This window comes from Phallusia mammillata, chromosome 3 (genome assembly GCF_965637545.1).
Source record: "Phallusia mammillata chromosome 3, kaPhaMamm4.hap1.1, whole genome shotgun sequence".
NCBI classification, from domain to species: domain Eukaryota; kingdom Metazoa; phylum Chordata; class Ascidiacea; order Phlebobranchia; family Ascidiidae; genus Phallusia; species Phallusia mammillata.
In genome coordinates, this window is record NC_137254.1 from 24,889,096 (window position 1) to 24,908,150 (window position 19,055).

Sequence of the window (19,055 nt, forward strand, 5' to 3'; positions counted from 1 at the left end):
TGCCGTTCAGATCTTGTCGAAATCAAAATTTAATGACATGTGACAGGCGTGTCCACGGCTTTATCAAGCCGGCCCGCAGTTTTTATACTTGCATGAGGCGGGCCAAGTGCTGGGCCTAGCGGGCCCGCAGTTTCAGACGTGACCCTTATTTTTCGACTCAATTTGTTAACCAAAGGATGATGACCTTTAGATGTTTCATCGTTATGTCTTATTCTCATACTTGAGCTGAATTGAGGATTGTGAAAAACCACGACAATATTTCTTGAGAAGTCGTTGTGTCCGCTATAAGCATGAAAAATGCGAAGACCCAAGTCAGACCCATCATAAGGAAGATAGCCACAGCAACCAAAATCTCATCAAATGGGCTTCGGTCTTGGGCGGTGGATTGAATCTAAAAATGAAATTGCTGATTTATTTTTGTTGTCAGATAATATCAAAAACAGGGTTTCTTTCGGTGGTTTACTTTGTCTGTCGAACCCCACTTTCTTTCCTATAACGCGTGTGGTCAGTTTATACCCCCCCTCGATTGGTTCCACTAACGTCTCCCTTCCAGTCGTGTTATGCTCACAGCGCGCCAAACATTTTCTGGTGAGCTCCTGTCACATAACGCTTTATAATATTGTGTAGCTGCAGCGCGTTTAATTATGATCCACTAATTGTGCCATCCACTTTTTGCGCCCCATAACGTCTTCACGTTGCGCAGCTATTTCCAACTTGATGATTGTTCAATGCAATTGTGTCGGTATTTGTCCATAATACCGTGACATTGCATAACTACTGGCATATAATTTTTTGTTTTGTCATTTTTAAATGTTCGAGGTTTAATTTGCAGCTATCAGGAGATTTTGCTGGACAAGAGTAAAGCTACTACGAGTCACTAAAAACACAGTACTGTGATTTGACGAGAGCATTGTGGTGCTTGAACCATTTTACACACTATTTAATACAGCTTTCATAACACCCTAATGCCCACTTAAGATTCATGTGTCTATGTTCTTTATCACCTAAACTTACTTTTGATTTTTTGCAGGTTATATGATAGATCACCAAAACAAACATAATTATGTTGAATATGCACAAGATTCCAACGGGAAGCAGAAATCCGTAATATAAGGAGTTCCAGTGCAGCCAGCACATGTGAAATGCTTTATATGCTGATTCAAAGTATGGGTCGTCTAAAAAAAAGTTAGTTTTTTATCTGCTTTTTTCGGTGCAAATTGTAAAAAAATCTTAGTTTTACCTGCTCGGTAGTTTTTCATGTCGTAAACGAAGATTGTTACTCCGGCGTTAACGCCTACGATCAGAAAAGGAGTCATGTACGACAAAAGGCATGGAATCGTACTGGAAGAGTTACCTAAGCGCGCGACCTGACAACAAAAACAACTTATAAAAAATATAAAAGCCCCTTTTTCTAAGAATTTTTGAAACCATAGAATTAATATCATAAGACCTAATAAGAAACAGAGTTGTTTTCCAACAGCTCATCCATTTAATACCGTTTGCTTTTTGTGACACAATGTACTCACCCTTGACAAAGCCTTGTACAAATTATAAGCGTTTGCGCTCATCCAAAAGAAGGTCGCTAGCAAGAAATACTGTAGGAATGCAGTAAATAGGTAGCAGGCCACTCTGTCTCTTACGAAACCAATTCCAGCGATGAACAGAACGTCCGCCAAGAGAAGGTTAAAACAAATGTTGAGTAGAAATACGGTTGGTTGTCGTTTGCGAAGTTCCCTGCAAAAAGATATATTGCAGACATAACATACAAATGTACTTGACGGCCACAAGCAGGCGTACAGATTTACAGACCCCTTGGTCATTTTTATTTGTCCGAATGGTGCGGTATGCCTGTGTTCATAGACACAAAAACCTGATGCGGATATGTACTCGGTACCGTCCTGGGTTCAAAACTCGTGAAAGAACTGGTTGTCGTTTATAGGGTTTTAAAATTATACGTTGTTTCTTCTTTCTATTTATTTGCGATCTAGCATTGCAGGTCTTAGCGTTTATTTACGTAATTTGACACAGCATGGGCCACTCTGACCATTCAGTTCACGAACCTATATATTTATGGTGGAGATAAGGGTAAGCTGCGTTCGCAAAGTGCACCAAGCTTTTAAAAGATCATGTGTCACTCTATTTTGAGGGTAACAGTGCGAGGAAACGGTGTATGATGCTTCTCGGGCCGCAAACTTCTGTGAGCATCCGCTCATTATATTACTGTTGGGTATGTTTCAGTCAAGTACAGACCATTGCTCCTAATGCCGGAACATAAATTAGCAATTCTAGGTACCGGGTCCCGTAACCAATCGGTCCAAACTATACTGTTTCTTTGCCTTACATGAAGGAGTGAACTATTCACAATAAAAAAGAATTGGTCAACGAAAACCCTGCTACGTTAATCCAATACTGACGCTGTGCAAACCACTATAAGCTACAGGCAAAAATCATTGAAGTGCTGCAACGTGGAAATACCAACCGTACATTCGACTTGTTAGTAATATACTTTTATAGTTAACATAACTTACCTGACGGCCAGATAAACCCAAATCGTTATAATCAGGCCAAAAATGGACAGTGCCAATCCCACGTAGCTGACTATTCCAAGCTGGAACGTCGAAGGAAACACTTTCGAACTCTGCAACCAACATTTGCTTTTAGCAAACGCACAATTATACCATTGCGCCTTGATGTGTTTAAAATATGCTCCACAAGTGTACATGGGCTTTAAAAACCTTAAGCCTATTCCATTTAGTATTTAGTCTTCATGGGTTTGTTGAAAACCTTTAGTATTTAGTCTTCATGGGTTTGTTGAATACATTTACTGTAGGAATATTACAAACATCAATTCGAATGTTGGTGTTCTCGCAATGCAAGGATTTTTGAACCGTTGAACTTGTCTATAACTTTTTGTATGGCGAGAACGTGTTTTGATTAACTACGGCGGGTTCCGTTCACAGTTCGTAAACCTACCTTCAAGGTATACTGATAAGTTACTTATTAATTATGGGTTTACCAGGCACTTCCTTAGTAAACTGGCCTAAAGTCAGCTCAGTCTTCCTTCCTTTATACTGCTTACCACGATCATGGAGAAGCTCGCGAGTTTGTAGCACGTACACTGTGGAGGTGACGAGTTCTTGATTAACATACATCCGTTCGGCAACCACCTGCCGTCGGCTGTCTGATAGACGTTGCACTGTGTGCGGGTAACTGTGGTCTATAACACAAAGGTAATGTTGACCTAGAACTCACTTGGGCCATTCTTTGTGCGCTTCCTTTTTTACGAAAGTTTGTGGTCAATCTATTGCTTGTTTTAATTTAAGAAATGTGGTGCTCCAAGATGCCAGGTTTTCAACCTTATTTCCTCAGGTTTGAAACACAAAATATACCCAAATTTGACACTATATACTCATAATCATCTTTGATCATAAAATTTACTAAACATTTCCATTTCACTGAACGAGTTTAAATTTATCCCGATAAAGATTCTTTAACCCAGTGAATACGTAATTTGTGATAAATGTTCCTTGCGCTTTTGTTGGCATTTTACAACGACTCAGTAGTGGGTAACGTATAATAAAACACCAATTTCTTTATGAACGATTAGGCTTGAAAGGGATATGATGAATGACTGTATGCTGGGTATTAAATCAATGTTGGGCTTAAAAACACATTACTTACTTTTAATGTCCCGTTGTTGAACGGCTTGCCCCCTTGCTTGACATTTACATAGGAGTACACGATTTGCACTCCTGTATTTGATGTAACTGGGGTATATCCTCTTATACTTATTGTCAACACCTGTAAAAAGACATGAGAATATTTATTTTAGGCGTAAATTTTGATGTATAAAGGGACTGACATCAAAGTGATTCGCTTTTACGCTTCTATTTTTGTTCATGGTGAACCGACCACTGTATTTCAATGCCCAAAGCTTCAATCAGTAGATGCCCTCGTGGGGTAATACTAAACGCGGTTTCAACCCTATATTCCTATAGTTTGTTCATTTCACCTGAAACACCTTTATTTCAGCGCTTTTTTTAATAATATAAAATGTTACAAGGCTCATGAAGTTGTGTAAAGGGTATGGAGAGCAATTGTAAAACATGAAGCAATTGAACTATAACTTGCATTTAAGTTCTCATATTTGTTTCATATCCGGTAACTTTTTAAACTCTACTGTTCAAATTTACATTGACAGTTTAAAAAAAGCGAAATATATGGGTCCGATAAGTACTAAACAACAAACAAATACACAAAGCACCAAATGCAGCAAGTAGGAAATATTATAACAAAATACTTTTTAATACACGATGGTTGTTTCTAATCGTTGTTATGTACCCCCTAAGTTGTTGTACATATATTTTTTGGAAACTATTAATAAAAGCGTAACGTTAGCGTCACAGCTGTTTGATAATCCGGGAAGTCTTAATTGCACGTCAGACACACAATGAACGAAAACAAACCAAAACATCACATGAATCTCATTTCCGTGCGTTACAGCCTATTAAAATTTAGGAGTAAACGGGAAGAAGTTTTGCTCGATCCGTGACGAAAACCACCTCCATAATTTACACTAAATAGACTTTATAGGAATATTTTGTTAAGTTTCGTCCATTATTATCAGTCCGTTTGTGCGGATTAATAGGATACCGCACACAAATTTTCACCAGCTAATAAACAGAGTGTTAAAGCTTTTCGTAATCGTTTTTTCACACAGAATAACGTGGAATGTGTAGCACAATCTTGCTATTTCATGTGAAGTAAACCAGCTTACCCCCTACAATCGTGACCAGTACATTATCAAACTTGAGTTTCTTGTGAATTGTTACAACTGTTTGCTTTCAGAAATGTTTTGGTAATTGTTTGTCAAAACAGGACGCCCAAACATATGTTGCAAATAACTTTAGTTTTAAATACATTATTGTCTCACAAAATTAGGTTGTTGGACTGCCGGGAAGAGTGCCGTCGAGGAATGGTAAACGAACGAAGTCCGAACTGGAGTAGATTGGTTTTTGGCGGCTTCATCCAACAATTTTCCTGGCACAGTTGCGGCAAACGGTGAGACCATGGTTTTGTTTGTGACCCTGACTACTGAGAAATTGGCTGAATTGTACCCAGAGGTAGTTTTGTTGGGCTCGTTGATCTACAAAGGTTTTTCATAAGTTGTGGTTGATCATGTTTGTTTATTGTGTCGTTTTAGCACTTACCTGAAGCGTGGTGGTTGCTGTCGAAAGGGTAACGTTTGTTGCGTTGTTTGGCAAAGCCACACGATTGGCAAACGTAGTTATAAATGACACGATGTTTTGTGTTTCTTGAACTTGTTTGCTGCAATCAACAAAACAGGCAAGAGCCAGTCGTGTTATTTGTCACTTGCACTTCGCTTCCTATGAGAGGTTAGCTTCGCGGTATAAACTGTACTCGCGACTTTATGTGCAAACTAAACAAAGAACCGTTACAACCTCTTAATGAAAGAGACTTTGATAACTCGTTCTGTCGATTTTGTAATTCCCTACCACAAAGAGATTCATAAGGCTTTGCTATGCCCTAATGTTATTGTGTCAATACTCACGGGTTGGTGGTGGTTGTGACAGTAGGGCTAGTCTTCGCATACGTTTGTCCTAAATTGTCTGTCGTTGCCAAAACGTCGTACATTGTGGGAATTGTCACCTTGAAATAAATAAAATTAAGGGAATATTTGTAATTCGTTGGTAATGCACTAAACTTACAGTAACTGTTTTGGGGTTGGTTTGGCTCAGTGAAGTTAATGCTTGTGTAATATTGGCCACTTCGGTAGTTGATAGGTTTCCTGGTTGTGATGACAAAAGCTTGATATTGGTGATCGAATCTTTTACTGATTGACTTGTTGCATTTTGTACATTTATCTGAAAATGGATGAAAAAATTGAAAGTGGGTACTTAGATACTATTTTCTGCAAAGCCTACCTGGCTTAAGACAGTTGACAATGTTGTGGAGCAGTTAAACAGGAAAGGTGGTCCGAAAAACGGTTTGTTTATGTTTGAAATGTTGCGCACACATGCCACTGATGCGGCGGGAACACCTGTGTTAAAGGCAACTTAAAGTAGACAATGCTAATTTTTTATTGTTACCACAGATAAGTTGTTACATGGTGTACATTTTTGACCCACCATAAGCTATTTCTTTTTTTTATTTAAGTCATCAGAACATATATTATTGTAACATGTTTCTCACTTAGTTACCTGTACCGCTGCAGTTTTCCTTCGAAACAGATGTTTGTCCCTCGAAGGTTGCGCCGAACGTGTAGTTGACATTTCTACTTGGCACGTAGATTGTGGCTAATCCACAGAACGCTACAACAAGAAATAATTTGCTGAAGTGCAACTATTAGTCACATCCGCATGATACTAATCTATCAAAATACTACACATTGCTGATACGTAGGCGGCTAAAGGTTATTGTCATCGGTTTTAGCCCATTTTAGTTTTATTCTTACGATAAAGTTTTGGTAGAATTGGCGGAACTGTTGGTATAGTTGTAGCTTCTACCGCACCTGGCAATAGAAATTGAACATAATTTTAATGTTTTTGTTTACAAATTCTGATTCAACAGATTTCAGTATAATTTTAACATTTTCTGTAAATAATTGTGTAAACTACTTACTAGTGGTTGCCGATGGTGTAGTGGTCACGGGGCACGTCTGTTTTGGAACAGTTACTGAAAAATTACAATGCATCAAACAATACTCTTGTTTCGTAGTGTCATGTAATTATATTTACAATCTATGTATTAGTTATATCTATAACACTTTTCACCTCCGCGTGATATATTTCAGCTTTTCTGTTACCTAAGTCTATTTTCAATTCTAGTTACCGTTAACTACTTGATAGAAAAGGCTTAGTTGATTGCTCCAGCCCGAATTTGTGTCCGTCCTTGTTATAATCGCTACAAACTTTGTGTCACATATGCTTGTAACCGTTGAAGTAAAGCTTTGGTTCGCGTTGCCGGTGACCACAATCATAACATTAGCAGTTGTATTGATAGGTGAGCTGAATGCAACCTCAACAGATTTATTCTGTAATGCGCTTGCAGCGACTGCGACCGTTCCTGACAGCAAAGCTAGAACCAACGAAACAGTTATTAGACATTTGCGTGGGGTACAAACTTACTATCGTGGTCTTTAATCTGCCCCTTGTTAAAAACAATTGATAGTGGTAAGTGGGAGTTTTTGCTCGCCTTGCTGTTACACATGCGTTTTTTTATTTTTTTTTGAAATAGCTAGGATGGTTTAACACAAACAGTTAAAAAACGAATCCACGCACAAAATAAATGACGAATTTCAACAAACATTGCCAAAACATAGCCCTTGCTTGAGCTTCATAATTTCGTAATTGAAAAAATAGTAATATACATTTATCTACTACGTATGATGGTTAGGTATCTGTAATCAATCATTGTTATTCTTACCTGCGGCTGTAGTAGCTATTGAGGTGCTTGCTACTGTTGTCGGCGATGCTGTAGTAGCTAAAAAAACATAACAATAAATGTGAAATTTAGCTATTTTCTCGCGAAGTTTGTTAGGATAAAAACGTTTTCAAATCGAAATAAAAAATATGTTGTTTTATTATACCCACTTCAATTCACTCTTTTTGTAAAAGATTCGTTTTATTTAATTAGTTTCAATCTACGGATTGTGCAAAGTGTGTACATTTCAATACACTCGAAATGTTTTGTCAATGGACTACTGGTACCAACTTACGGTAAACTGGACTCCAGTTAAGCACTACACTGCTCGGTGCGTCCACCCGGGTGTCAGTTCTATTGATAGTGGCTTTAAATCCCCAGCTGTAGATCGATGTCATGGTAAATGTAAAACTAAAGTTGGACTGCACCGTAAATGTCCCATGAATATCGATTGGCGTTGGGACAGAGCAGTTGTAAAATGTGATCACCACATTTTTGCTCGCTGCAACCGACTGAGTGCCAGAGTAAACGATATAACTTGAGGTTTGGCCTGTAAATAAACAACCAATGATGAACCATACATACAGTTGTGTTTTTATACATTTGGTTGAAAATGCATCGAAACTTTTTTAATGCGTGTGCTTTGGTGGGTGTAAGAGCTTTTTGTCTCCTATACTCACTATATCAACGGGAAACTATACGCCAATAACAAAGCGGATGTTTTTAATCAGTTAAGTTCGGCTTTTGAAACGCGTTGTTTGCGCTGCAGCAACGACCGCCAGTCGATGCATGCTTTAGGAATTATAAATGTACCTTTCTGGGCAAAGATACTTGCATCAGGAATTACACACACATTAAACAAACATCATTACGTTTATATACCTGATGCGACGACTGCAAACAAAGCAACTTCGAGTAGGTTGATTAGTAGCATTGTTTTGGTTACTTTTATCTTTCAGCAAATCGCTGTAACAGTTTGTACAAACAACCAAAGTTTGTTATTTCCAACTAAAACACATAAACATAACGTTCATGGCAGAGCGATTGTTGTGATGATATATGGTAACTACTACCGCTCTTATTCAAGCTGCCTATAAACGTAGTTTCCACACTTTTTTGCAGTAAGGCATAACCGAAGAACACTATTTTTTTGTCTCACTAAGTTGCACATGGGCATTTATTATGATAAATATGAAATCAAAGATAAAGGGTTTGATACTAATTTGTATGTTTAAAATACTTTGAGGACCATGGACATGTTTTCACTGACCCCCTAATACTATCACACACTCCTTATGGATTTGCAAGGTCTAGTCTGGTAAATACTGCTGTATATGTCACCGTTTCAGCAAACTAAACTCAAAATACAAGATCAACTGCATTTTTTATGAATAACCTATCTCTTAAACAGATTAAAACAAAGTAGTTTATTTAGTACTGCTATGTCTGCTTGTAGCAAAACCTGCGTAAATAACCAATACATAAGTCAGTGGTATAAATTACCATCCCTACCTCAGCCTACGGTCATCGTAAGCAATTTGGACTTCCGCGTTTCTTGCGCCAACCCAACGACGAACTACAGTGGAAGTTGGTGTTTTTCTGTGCGTCATGTTAAGCGGAACATATACATAACTATGCTATCATTCTTAAACAGTTAATTCAGTGGAGGTACAAGCGCAGCAGTTATTACTGATGTGACGCACTGTAAAAATGGATATTCTGTGGCTATTCCTAAAGTTGTTCACTTTGTGTATAAATGCACCAGCAACCTTAATCTAACTTAATAATGTATTTAATTACCTCATGTTTGATTCAATTTTTTTTTATTTACTTTTTCTTTAACATTTGTGACAAAGACTTTCTAACCATATTTCGACCTTATTGGGCAAAAAAACTTAAACTTAGAAATAAACATTTCTTCCCGTTTAATTTAACCTATATCTTTTTACGAACAGTAAAGTTTTGGTTTAGGCTGTATTGTAACAATAAAAATTTTGTTTTTCATGGAGAGGGTTACCAAAAGTTCCGATTTTTTTTATTTATAACAAAACTCATTTTGCAAATCAGACGAATAATCGAATTCTTAACGATTTTTACAACTTTCTAGTAATAGTTTTATTCTCTTAAGCTTAGTCAATTCTTGACTTCCTAATCCATATCTAAGCTTACAATATGTTATAGTTGTGTCGATTACGATATCATTGTTTAGAGATGGTCGTTACTCGTTATCTCTGCATGTGACGCAGGCCACCAAGTTTCCCCACCATAAAGTTCGGATCTTCGTTTGTAGTAAACAGTACAAAGCAAACATCAGCAAACCCTGCAAAAATAACCTAGAACTTAAAAAAGAGTCAAAAATTATTTTGCAAACAACTGATGTTAATATTTGGTTCCAAGCTTATTGTTGGAAGCCCGTTGATTCTTACCAGCCTGTGTGTTTTCCTATAGAATAGTTGTCCTAAAATAATTTGGATACTCATTTTCACAGCCAAAAACTAGATGTTTTGGGCTTCCCAAGAGTTAAATAACGATTCGGACATTTGTTTTTGTTTGCTGTGTCCATCTGAGAAATACTGACCAGTAGTGCACTGAAGACGGTAAAAAGCCAACTCATGGTGGTTAGTTTTGTGACAGTATCTGCTTCTAACATTAAAAAGGCAAAAGTCCAGGTTATTGCCATCAAAATACAAACGAGAAATGCCACCATGAAGTCAATCTTTGCATTGTTATTTCTTGCTGTCTGGTCCTGTTTTCAAATACACACATTGTGTACATTACACTTATTGCAATATATGTATTTTATGTCTCAAGTTAAGTTTTTGCACCTTGTTTGTTTGGCAAGTAATCTTGCAAAGTGTCAACAAGAAGCATATGAGAAAAAATGCCGCCAGGGTTCCAACTGGCAGAAGAAAACCAAAGTTCAGAGAGTATTTGTGAATCCAGCACATGCTTTTGGCCTTGTAAACAGATGAAAAGAAAATGTTTCCTATAAAAGAAAATGTCGAACATTTTGTATGAATATTTTAAATCAAATTTGAAACGCTGTACCTGGAAAATACCATAGGTTATCCAATGCTGCCGACGTTCCAGCGTCAATAGCCACAATTACTAACGGCACGAAATAGCACATAACTGCAAGGGCTGTAGCTTTAATCGGTTCCATCTAAAACCAAACGTTTGTCACAGTGAACATACGTAAATGACATTCGTTTAATCCTTCACGAAGTCTTATTTCAGTCTTTGCCACTGGGTTTTACGCACCATTGTAAAAAAATGTATGGTATCCTAAGCCTAAACCTAGCGATATGCAATGAGACGAACCGAATCGAGGGCTTTGTATGAGTTGTAAACGTTGGCTGTCATCCATAGCCATGTGGTAAGAAGAAAGTAATGGAGAAGTGCAGTGACCGCGTAACATCCAATCCAATTAGAGGTCCAACCAATACCGAGAATAAACACAAGTTCAGCTATTATCAGATTGAAACAAACGTTCAAAAGAAAAAAGCTGGGTTGACGTATGCGCAGTTCTCTGTAGAGGCAACAATATTTAAAATTAATACGTGGGATCGGTCTTTGCTTTTGGGAGTTAAAGTGATTTTTGGTTTTGATGTAATGAGTTGACTTTAGTGATTGCTGCAACTTCTATACATTTTATGATTGTAGCAGACTTTCAATGGTTTTTTTATTCTTTAACAGATTTGTTTATTACAAGCCAACTTCAGGCTGCTGAAATCTGTTGTCTAAACGAAAACCATCTCGTTGAAGTAACGCAGTAAATCTTCAACATTGAAACTAAGTATTGGAGGTACAGTTCTACTTACTTGTTAAGCGTGAATATTAAAATAGTAATAACCAAGCCTATAATCGACACTGCGCAACCGATGTAGATATTGATTCCTGGTGTAAATGATGTTGGAAATATCATTGAGCTCTGTGACAGCAAAAGAACGGGCGTTGGTCGGTTGTTACATTTCTGTTTGGAAATTGGTTTGAGTGCATGGAGAAAGCTGCCAAAATATTGCAGGCGCATTTGGGTGGTGAACTGCGAGGAACCAACTTGCAACCGTTTGGGACCCACTTGCCCAACGTGGCCTTGTAAACGCGACAGTGTGTCCTCGTAACTAAATCCTGCAAAAACCACTTGTGTTACAAAATATCGGCAATTAAGTTCAGACAGCAAACACATGTTCGTTTTGTTTTTTCTTCTGGTGTTTTTTGAGCTAGTTTAGCTGGTACTTGGACTACGACGATGTATATTTACCTTTAAAGAACCGTTTGCAAACGAAATGTATCCTTGTATAGCTTTTATTCCGGGGAAAGTCAGATGAAGTGAATTGGTTGCCATGATGCTATTGAAACCTTTGACTATCACCGATAGTACCTAAACATAGCGGTAAATCGTTCGATTGAAAGGTTCTTTTTTTTTTCTAGAACATCGCGTCCTTCTAAAGTAGTACAAAAGTTTTTTTTTCCAAACATTTTCGAAGTATTTTTTTTCTACGTCTTGATTTAAATAGTCTGCCTACAAAACATTCTTACCATTGGGGCAGTTTGGGTTGCGGGGTATAGAATTGAGTTGGAATGAAAAATAAAACTTGCTCGGATAGTTTTGTTCATTCCAGTTGTGGCCAGATTGTCTAAAATTGATCCTGGAATCGTGGCTGTTACCATATTTGCTCCAGATATTCCACTGTTGTTTCCAGGCGAAAATGTGACACTTGGAAACTTGTTAAGCGTTGTCTTTGTTACCTGGTGGATCTGTCAAACACTCGTTGATCATAAAGTAATGTGGAAATGTTGTGTCCACTTTACACGGTTAAGCTATAGTGTTTATAATATGCAAAATTGTGCTGTGGTTACTGTGATTGTAAAAGTCTAACTCGTCGGGTTAGACCATTTAAAGTTTAAATATGGGGTATAGACCATTGTAGAAGTGGTGGGAAGCAATTTAGCTTCACCCTGTCAATAAGCAACTCTTTGTTGACCCTGTTACCCCTCTTCGCGTCAACTCACCTGGATTGTTGTCATTTTTGTAGATATAGTAACCATTGTGGTGTTCACTGGTAGGACAAGACGATTGGCAAAAGTTTCCAAACAGTTTCTTAGTGTTGCCTTGTGGCTGGCGGTTTGTCTAATAGGTATACATAGTAAAATGTAACAGGCTTTTCTTTCACAATGCTTACATTGCAGATGTAGTTCCCGTTTGTAGATAAGTCAAAACTTGGTCAGTTGTCGAAAGAATGTCGTGTATCGTTTTGATGGTGATCTAAAACCGATTTTACGGTGTGTTTGATGGTCTAACATTATTAAAGTTTAACTTTTTTCAACTGCTTGCAAAAGAAAATATTATGATAGCAATTCGTTTTTTTGTAGCCTATACATAAGTAATAATCGAAGAGGTAGATCGTCGTAGCGTTGCTTGAATTAATAATTTGATAATGTTTTGGAATCCAGCCACAAAGAACAATGCTGTATACCTGTACTGTTATGGGATTGGCAGCAGTCAGTTGCTTTAAGATCGCTGTGACGTTTTGAATACTTAAAGCGGTTAGATTTGACGGGATTCCTGTTAGGACTTTAAGAGATGCAGCTATTGCTGTGACACTCGACGTGGTAAGATGTGACACGTTGACCTGTAAAAAACATTTGCTTTGTTCATGTTAATTATTCATGTTAATTTTAAGTTAGAAATGCTACATGAGTACAGCACTTTTTCGTCAAAATGAATTGTTAATAATTGGTGCAGTTCATTTTCCTCTTCAACAGGATTTTTAAACGTGAGGTGTATGCCCCACTGGGTGACGGTGGCAAATGAACGTGGCCTAAAAGATCTAGATCCGAAGTTTTGTCAAAATTTACTTTTGTTCGTTATACCAAGGAAATGGTCTTCGAAGAAAGTTTTAAATGAAAATATTGGCGTCTCAACCTTTACGTAAACAACTTAAACAAGGTAGACTTTTCCTATTATAACATGTATGTTCAACGACAAGGGCATTTAAAATTTATCAAAAAGAGCTTAAGTAAAAAATGGAAGCCGTATACATGAAAATGATAGGCCATTTTCAATGTTTTTGAAATCTAGGATATTCGTTGACAGGCTTTAGATGTCTTCTGACACCAACATTGTTTACCTGGCTTGCAAGACTTGTTAATGTTGATCCGCAGTTGATTACAAATACCTTCCCGAAGTATGCCGTAGTTATGCTTGTGGTATTTAGGACACACGTCACTGATGCCTCTGGTATTCCTAGATTTAATTCACATGTGACGCGAGCATAATATCCCGTCTGATTATATTTTTCGAATGTTAAACCATTCCCAGGTTGGCAAAAACATTGCCATTGGCCTTAAACATGTTTTATATGATTATGCCGTTACCTGTCAAGGAACATTTCTGTTGTGAAACCGCAGTCAAACCAACTGCTGTTTTTCCGAAAGTATAGCTTTTGTTTGAAGCGATAATCACTGACTGCTGACAAAAGACTGCAAAATAAAAGCGGTTGTGTTAACGACAATATCAAAACTAACATCTGTACATGCTGAGATTTTTAGTAAATTGGTAGCCTGACGGGAATTGGTAGCGACGAAATATTAACTAAAATAGTCAGTGGCAACTCATGACAAATGGCACATCATTGTAAAACTTAACTTAGCCTGTATGGTTGGAGGTTTTTGATCGAAACCGGTATTAGGGACATATTGTTTACTTATCAAAGATCGCGCTAAAAAAGAGTTATAGTAACAGAGGAAAATGGTAAGATTGATTGGCACTACCACTGCAACGAAGGCAAGGATGGTAAAGCTATAATTGCTTACCGGAAAATGTCGGCAGTTTGACTGGAATCGCCAATGATTGAGTGGTTCCTGAAAAACACATAACAAAGGATGTAGGTATTGGGTCACCGAAAAGTCTCATGTCCTAAAAAGATGCGCGATAAATACAAATTCTCCGCTATTAAAACTTCAAAATCTCGTTTTTTATATATTTATAATCTATCTACGATATACAGATGTTTACCTGCTGAGATGGATAAGTTTGCGACAATAGGTAGTGACAGGTTAGAGCCTGTAAAAGCCCATAGTTATCAACGATTCTCTTATAACATTTGCTCAAAACATCCTTTTAAAACATAGATTTGCGCTAACTGTTGTGTGTTTACGCGCTGGAAACCGTTAACATTAGCCTCAGCAAGCCCAAAGCATACCAAGTAAAATTGGTCATTTACTCGGTTTTTAAGAACTACTAACACTGGTGGTTGGTTTATGCTATTTCTTAACTCGTTCCACCTAAGTCCACCCTGTCGTGTTCATTCATCCAACCATAGCCTTAGTTACATAACGATTTGTAAAAACGTTGTACTCCTAGTCAGCGCAATGATGTTTTACCAATTGTGCCTTCACTATTCGACGCTTTGCACAAAGAATATCCTTCAGTTCGGCTTGTCCTAGTGCAATTGTGTCACTGTTTTTTTTCCACCAAGAGAAATGAGCTCCGCTTAAAAATCAAAGTGGCTATGATGCTATATCCAACACTGAACGTAACGTACCTGATATTGCCGGAAGTTTAACTGGACTCGGCAGGGAAAGGTTGTTTCCTGAAACACGATCACATAAATCAACAATCGTGCTTAAAAAGACGCGAGTTTTTAGCTTTCACTTCGTGCAACGAAGAACTATATGAAACAGAAACCACAATACGCTATAAATGTTTGCCAGATGTTGTGACTGATTGGTTCAAAACTATCACATGACAAGGAAAGTGGGAAATAGGAAACCGTCATATGAAAGCAATTTGTTAAAGGTGACTGGTTGAAGCAGTGGTTCGCAACCTTTATCGACGAATTCCTTCCTTGACAATTCAAAACATTGTAGCGCCCCTTGTCGCCTATGTTACTTACAAAGCTAGCGTTTCCGATTATCTTTTGTACGCGTTTTAAAGTAAATTCTTTCCCTGGTGTTTTCAAATTCCTTCGCGGTTGGGAACAACTGGGTTAAAGGATAAATGCGCGATAGCGTTTAGATAAACACTGTTGGGAGGAGTGTGTAAGTTTTTTGGGGTTTAATGAAACATCACACCCCTGTTCTTGCGCCATCGATCACCTACTGGTTCCCTGGGGGCTATTTATAATTCCAAATTGTGTTTACCTGCTGAGGTGGATAAGTTTAGAACCGTCGGTAGCGACAGATTGGTTCCTGTAAGTACACAGTTATGAAGTTTACTGTAAAAATATTCTACTAGGCAGCAATACGACTGAAACGGACATTGTTGTAAGTGTAGTCTCCTTACCTGGTAGGGATAAAGGATTGAGTAAATTTGCTTGCAATTAAATAGAATCTGAACAATAAAACATAAGTTCGACTATTCTACCTTTATAACATGAACCCACTTTTAGTTATTGTTGTATTTAGATAAATTGTATCGTTTTGTACTCTGTACTTAATTCGTGCCAAAACGATTAAAGATGTTAAACCAAAAATGACTTACCTGCTGTGTGAACAACAAACGCAACAATTAAAATCCCACTGTACAGCATCATTAGTTTCCTTCTTTGTAATTTTTTTCTAAGACATGGGCAAAAATAAATTTCCTTAAATTTACGTGGTCTTTTCTTAGTTTGAAACTTGCTTATGGTTAACTAAAAACCCAAATAATATAAACTATACATGATTAACCTGTTTCAACCAACTCAACACAAGTTTTTGGTAAATGGCAAATAATCCAATTCAACGACCCCACTATATTGTTTACACTTTCAATTGGTTTACCACCATAACAGCAACCAACGCTGGTTTACCACCATAATCGCCACTAACATAGAAAAAGAACCACCACTGGTTATTCACAGTAAAAGTATTTGTAAGTCCACCTACATCACAGCGGAACGGTGGTTTGGAAGTGAATGAATATCCGCGGATAACGCAGTTTGTTCGGGATGTCCAGGTTTTGAGTGATGTTGTCAACGTTGGGGTAAACATGCTCTTTATCCCACTTTTATTGCATCAGATCCTTGTCCGCCTTGTTCACTACGTTGAATGTTTAAATATATTTTTACAATCTTCTTAAATAATGGTTTGCTTTACTGGTAACGCTGGAATTGCAAACAGCTTATGACGCTAACTCAGTGGTTCTCAACCTTTCGTGGCCCACTTTCATTGCACAAAAATTCTGTTGCCCAGTAATTTTTTATGAAAGAAGCAAAACAACTAAAAAATATTCTTGTAAAATTGAGTGTAGTGACACAAATAAAAATTCGTAAAAAAAGCTTTTCTGTTGATTGGTCTGTGGCCCAATCAAAATGCTTCCATGGCCCACTGGTTGAGAACCGCTGCGCTAACTGCAAAGACCTTAGTAGGATTGGCTCGTATTTCGAATTGTGTGCAAATTTCATCTCATTTCTAAGTCCCAGCTGGTGACATTTTTAATGCGGTTGGAATTAATTTACATTTTGTGCAGCAAGGACTTGTTTTGTGATAAATTTTTGTTTAAATTCTCATTAGAACGTTGTCATGCTTTTTGGATACTATAAGTTAGCTTCGATATTGGGCAATATGTCATGTTTTTGTCACTATATTCTCTGTATTGTATTTCTTAAAAGTGATCGATACTGCGTACAAAATGAAAAAAATCCACAAGGGCACAACTTCCATGCTTCTGTCTATAAAGTCAGTTTATAAAAGCATAGAAAGTTCGATAAAGTCAAGGAAGACATTACTCTTCGTCGAAACAGCAGACTTCATTTACATTCTTCAAGCAAATACATTTTTACATTGATATTCAGAAAAATGTTTGTGTCCAGATTTTTTTCAATGTTTTCTATTCAACCACTGGACTTCTACGGAATTAGGTGCGAGTTGATACAACAGAACTCCTTGGTCCTCTGTTATGTTCTTTTTTTCGGCACATGATGCAAGCTACAAAAGCTTCCCACCACAACACGCGGATCTTAGTCTGGCGCAGACAGTTCAGGACGAAAATTAGGAATCCCTGAAACACACAGAACCGAGCAAGTTTAGTCAATGAAAATAGTATTGTACAATTGTACGCGGTAGAAAAACTTACCTGTATGGAATTGAAAATGGTGAACAGCCAGCTCATTATAGTTTGGTATGTTACGTTGTCAGCAAGTAACATAAAGAACCCAAAGACCCACGTGAGGCCCATCATGATGCAAACAGCTACTGCCACTGCAAAGTCGTCTTTGGGGTTGCGTTTTCGGGCTGACGACGATACCTACAAAAAACAGTCAGCTCAATAATATTGCACAACAGGCACACTATCAACTCGCCAAAGTCCCCAAAGACCAAGCAGTTTTATTTTATTGTCTGTGTTGCATTGCCACGTAATCTGCCATTTCGTTGAACATTGCACCAACCTTAGTTCTCAGACAAGTTATCTTGCATATTACTATCACAAAGCAAGTGATGTTGCATATTGCTAAGATTCCAACTGGCAAAAGAAAGCCGTAATTGAGCGAATATTGGTCCAGCCAGCACATATTCCTTGCTTTGTAGACTGATGTAAAGAAAATGTCGTCTGAAAAAAAACGAGAATTTATAGAAAAAAAGAAGTTACATAATTGTGTTCCAAAACTTATAATAAAAAAATGACAAACGATGCTTGTTTAAAATGTACCTGGAAAGTAGTTGTGTTTATCAAATACCGCCGAAATTATGCTGTCAATAGCTACAATCACTATTGGACCAACATAACAGATAACTGCTGGGATAGTAGATGATGTACCACCAATGTAAGCCATCTAAAACACATTTTGCTAAAATAAACCTCCCATTGTTTACCATACTTTTTCTATGTATCTAGTTCTGTGTGTATAGTTATATTGTCATATTAATAGCCCTTTGGACTGACCTGGAATGATTTCAAAGAAATATTTGCAACTCCTTTTATTTGCAACTCCTTTTAAAATATGTGCGCGCAAAAGCGTCTATACCAGTGGTTCTCAACCAGTGGGCCATGGTCCACTGGTGGGCCATGGAAGCATTTTAATTGGGCCACAGACCAATCAAATAGAAAGCTTTTTTTAAGAATTAACTTTCATTTGTGTCACTACACTCAATTTTACAAGAATAATGGCTTGGGGAGGAATTGAGAAGGAATGTTTTTGTTTTGTTTTTTGTTCTGAACCTATTTTATAGTTGTTTTCTTTCTATCTTAAAAATTTACTAGGCCACAGAATTTTTTTTGCAATAAAAGTGGGCCACGAAAGAAAAAAGGTTGAGAACCACTCGTCTATACTATTACCGTAGTCAGAGCTTTGTACATGTTGTACGCGTTGGCGCTCATCCAAAACCAAGTGGTAAGCAAAAAGTAATGGAGAAGACCCGTGACAATGTAACATCCAATCGTATTTGAAGTCCAACCAACACCAAACAGGAAGATAATATCAGCTATCAGAAGGTTGAAACAGATGTTCAACAGAAACACTGTTGGTTGTCGCTGACGTAGTTCCCTGCAAAATTTGTTGTTGTGACAATCTTCCGTAAAGTAAACTGCTTGTGCCAGGGGCGTATCCAGAAATTTTTAAAGGGGGGGGGGTCCAACAAATTTTTTTGGGGAAATCCCCAATGACGTCACACGTCGTTCAAAACGACGC

At 37.6% G+C, this 19,055-nt stretch overlaps 1 protein-coding gene across 1 annotated transcript; it reads right to left on the bottom strand.

The window, feature by feature from the left end:
- Positions 1–17,284: 17,284 nt before the first annotated feature.
- LOC145217457 (latrophilin receptor-like protein A) lies at positions 17,285–17,939 on the bottom strand. The gene is made up of 3 exons (XM_080084724.1): positions 17,817–17,939; positions 17,504–17,674; positions 17,285–17,428 (listed from the first exon to the last, which is right to left on the bottom strand). Exons 1-3 carry the CDS (start codon positions 17,937–17,939, stop codon positions 17,285–17,287), a joined length of 438 nt encoding a protein of 145 aa, XP_079940850.1.
- Between the last annotated feature and the right edge of the window lie 1,116 nt (positions 17,940–19,055).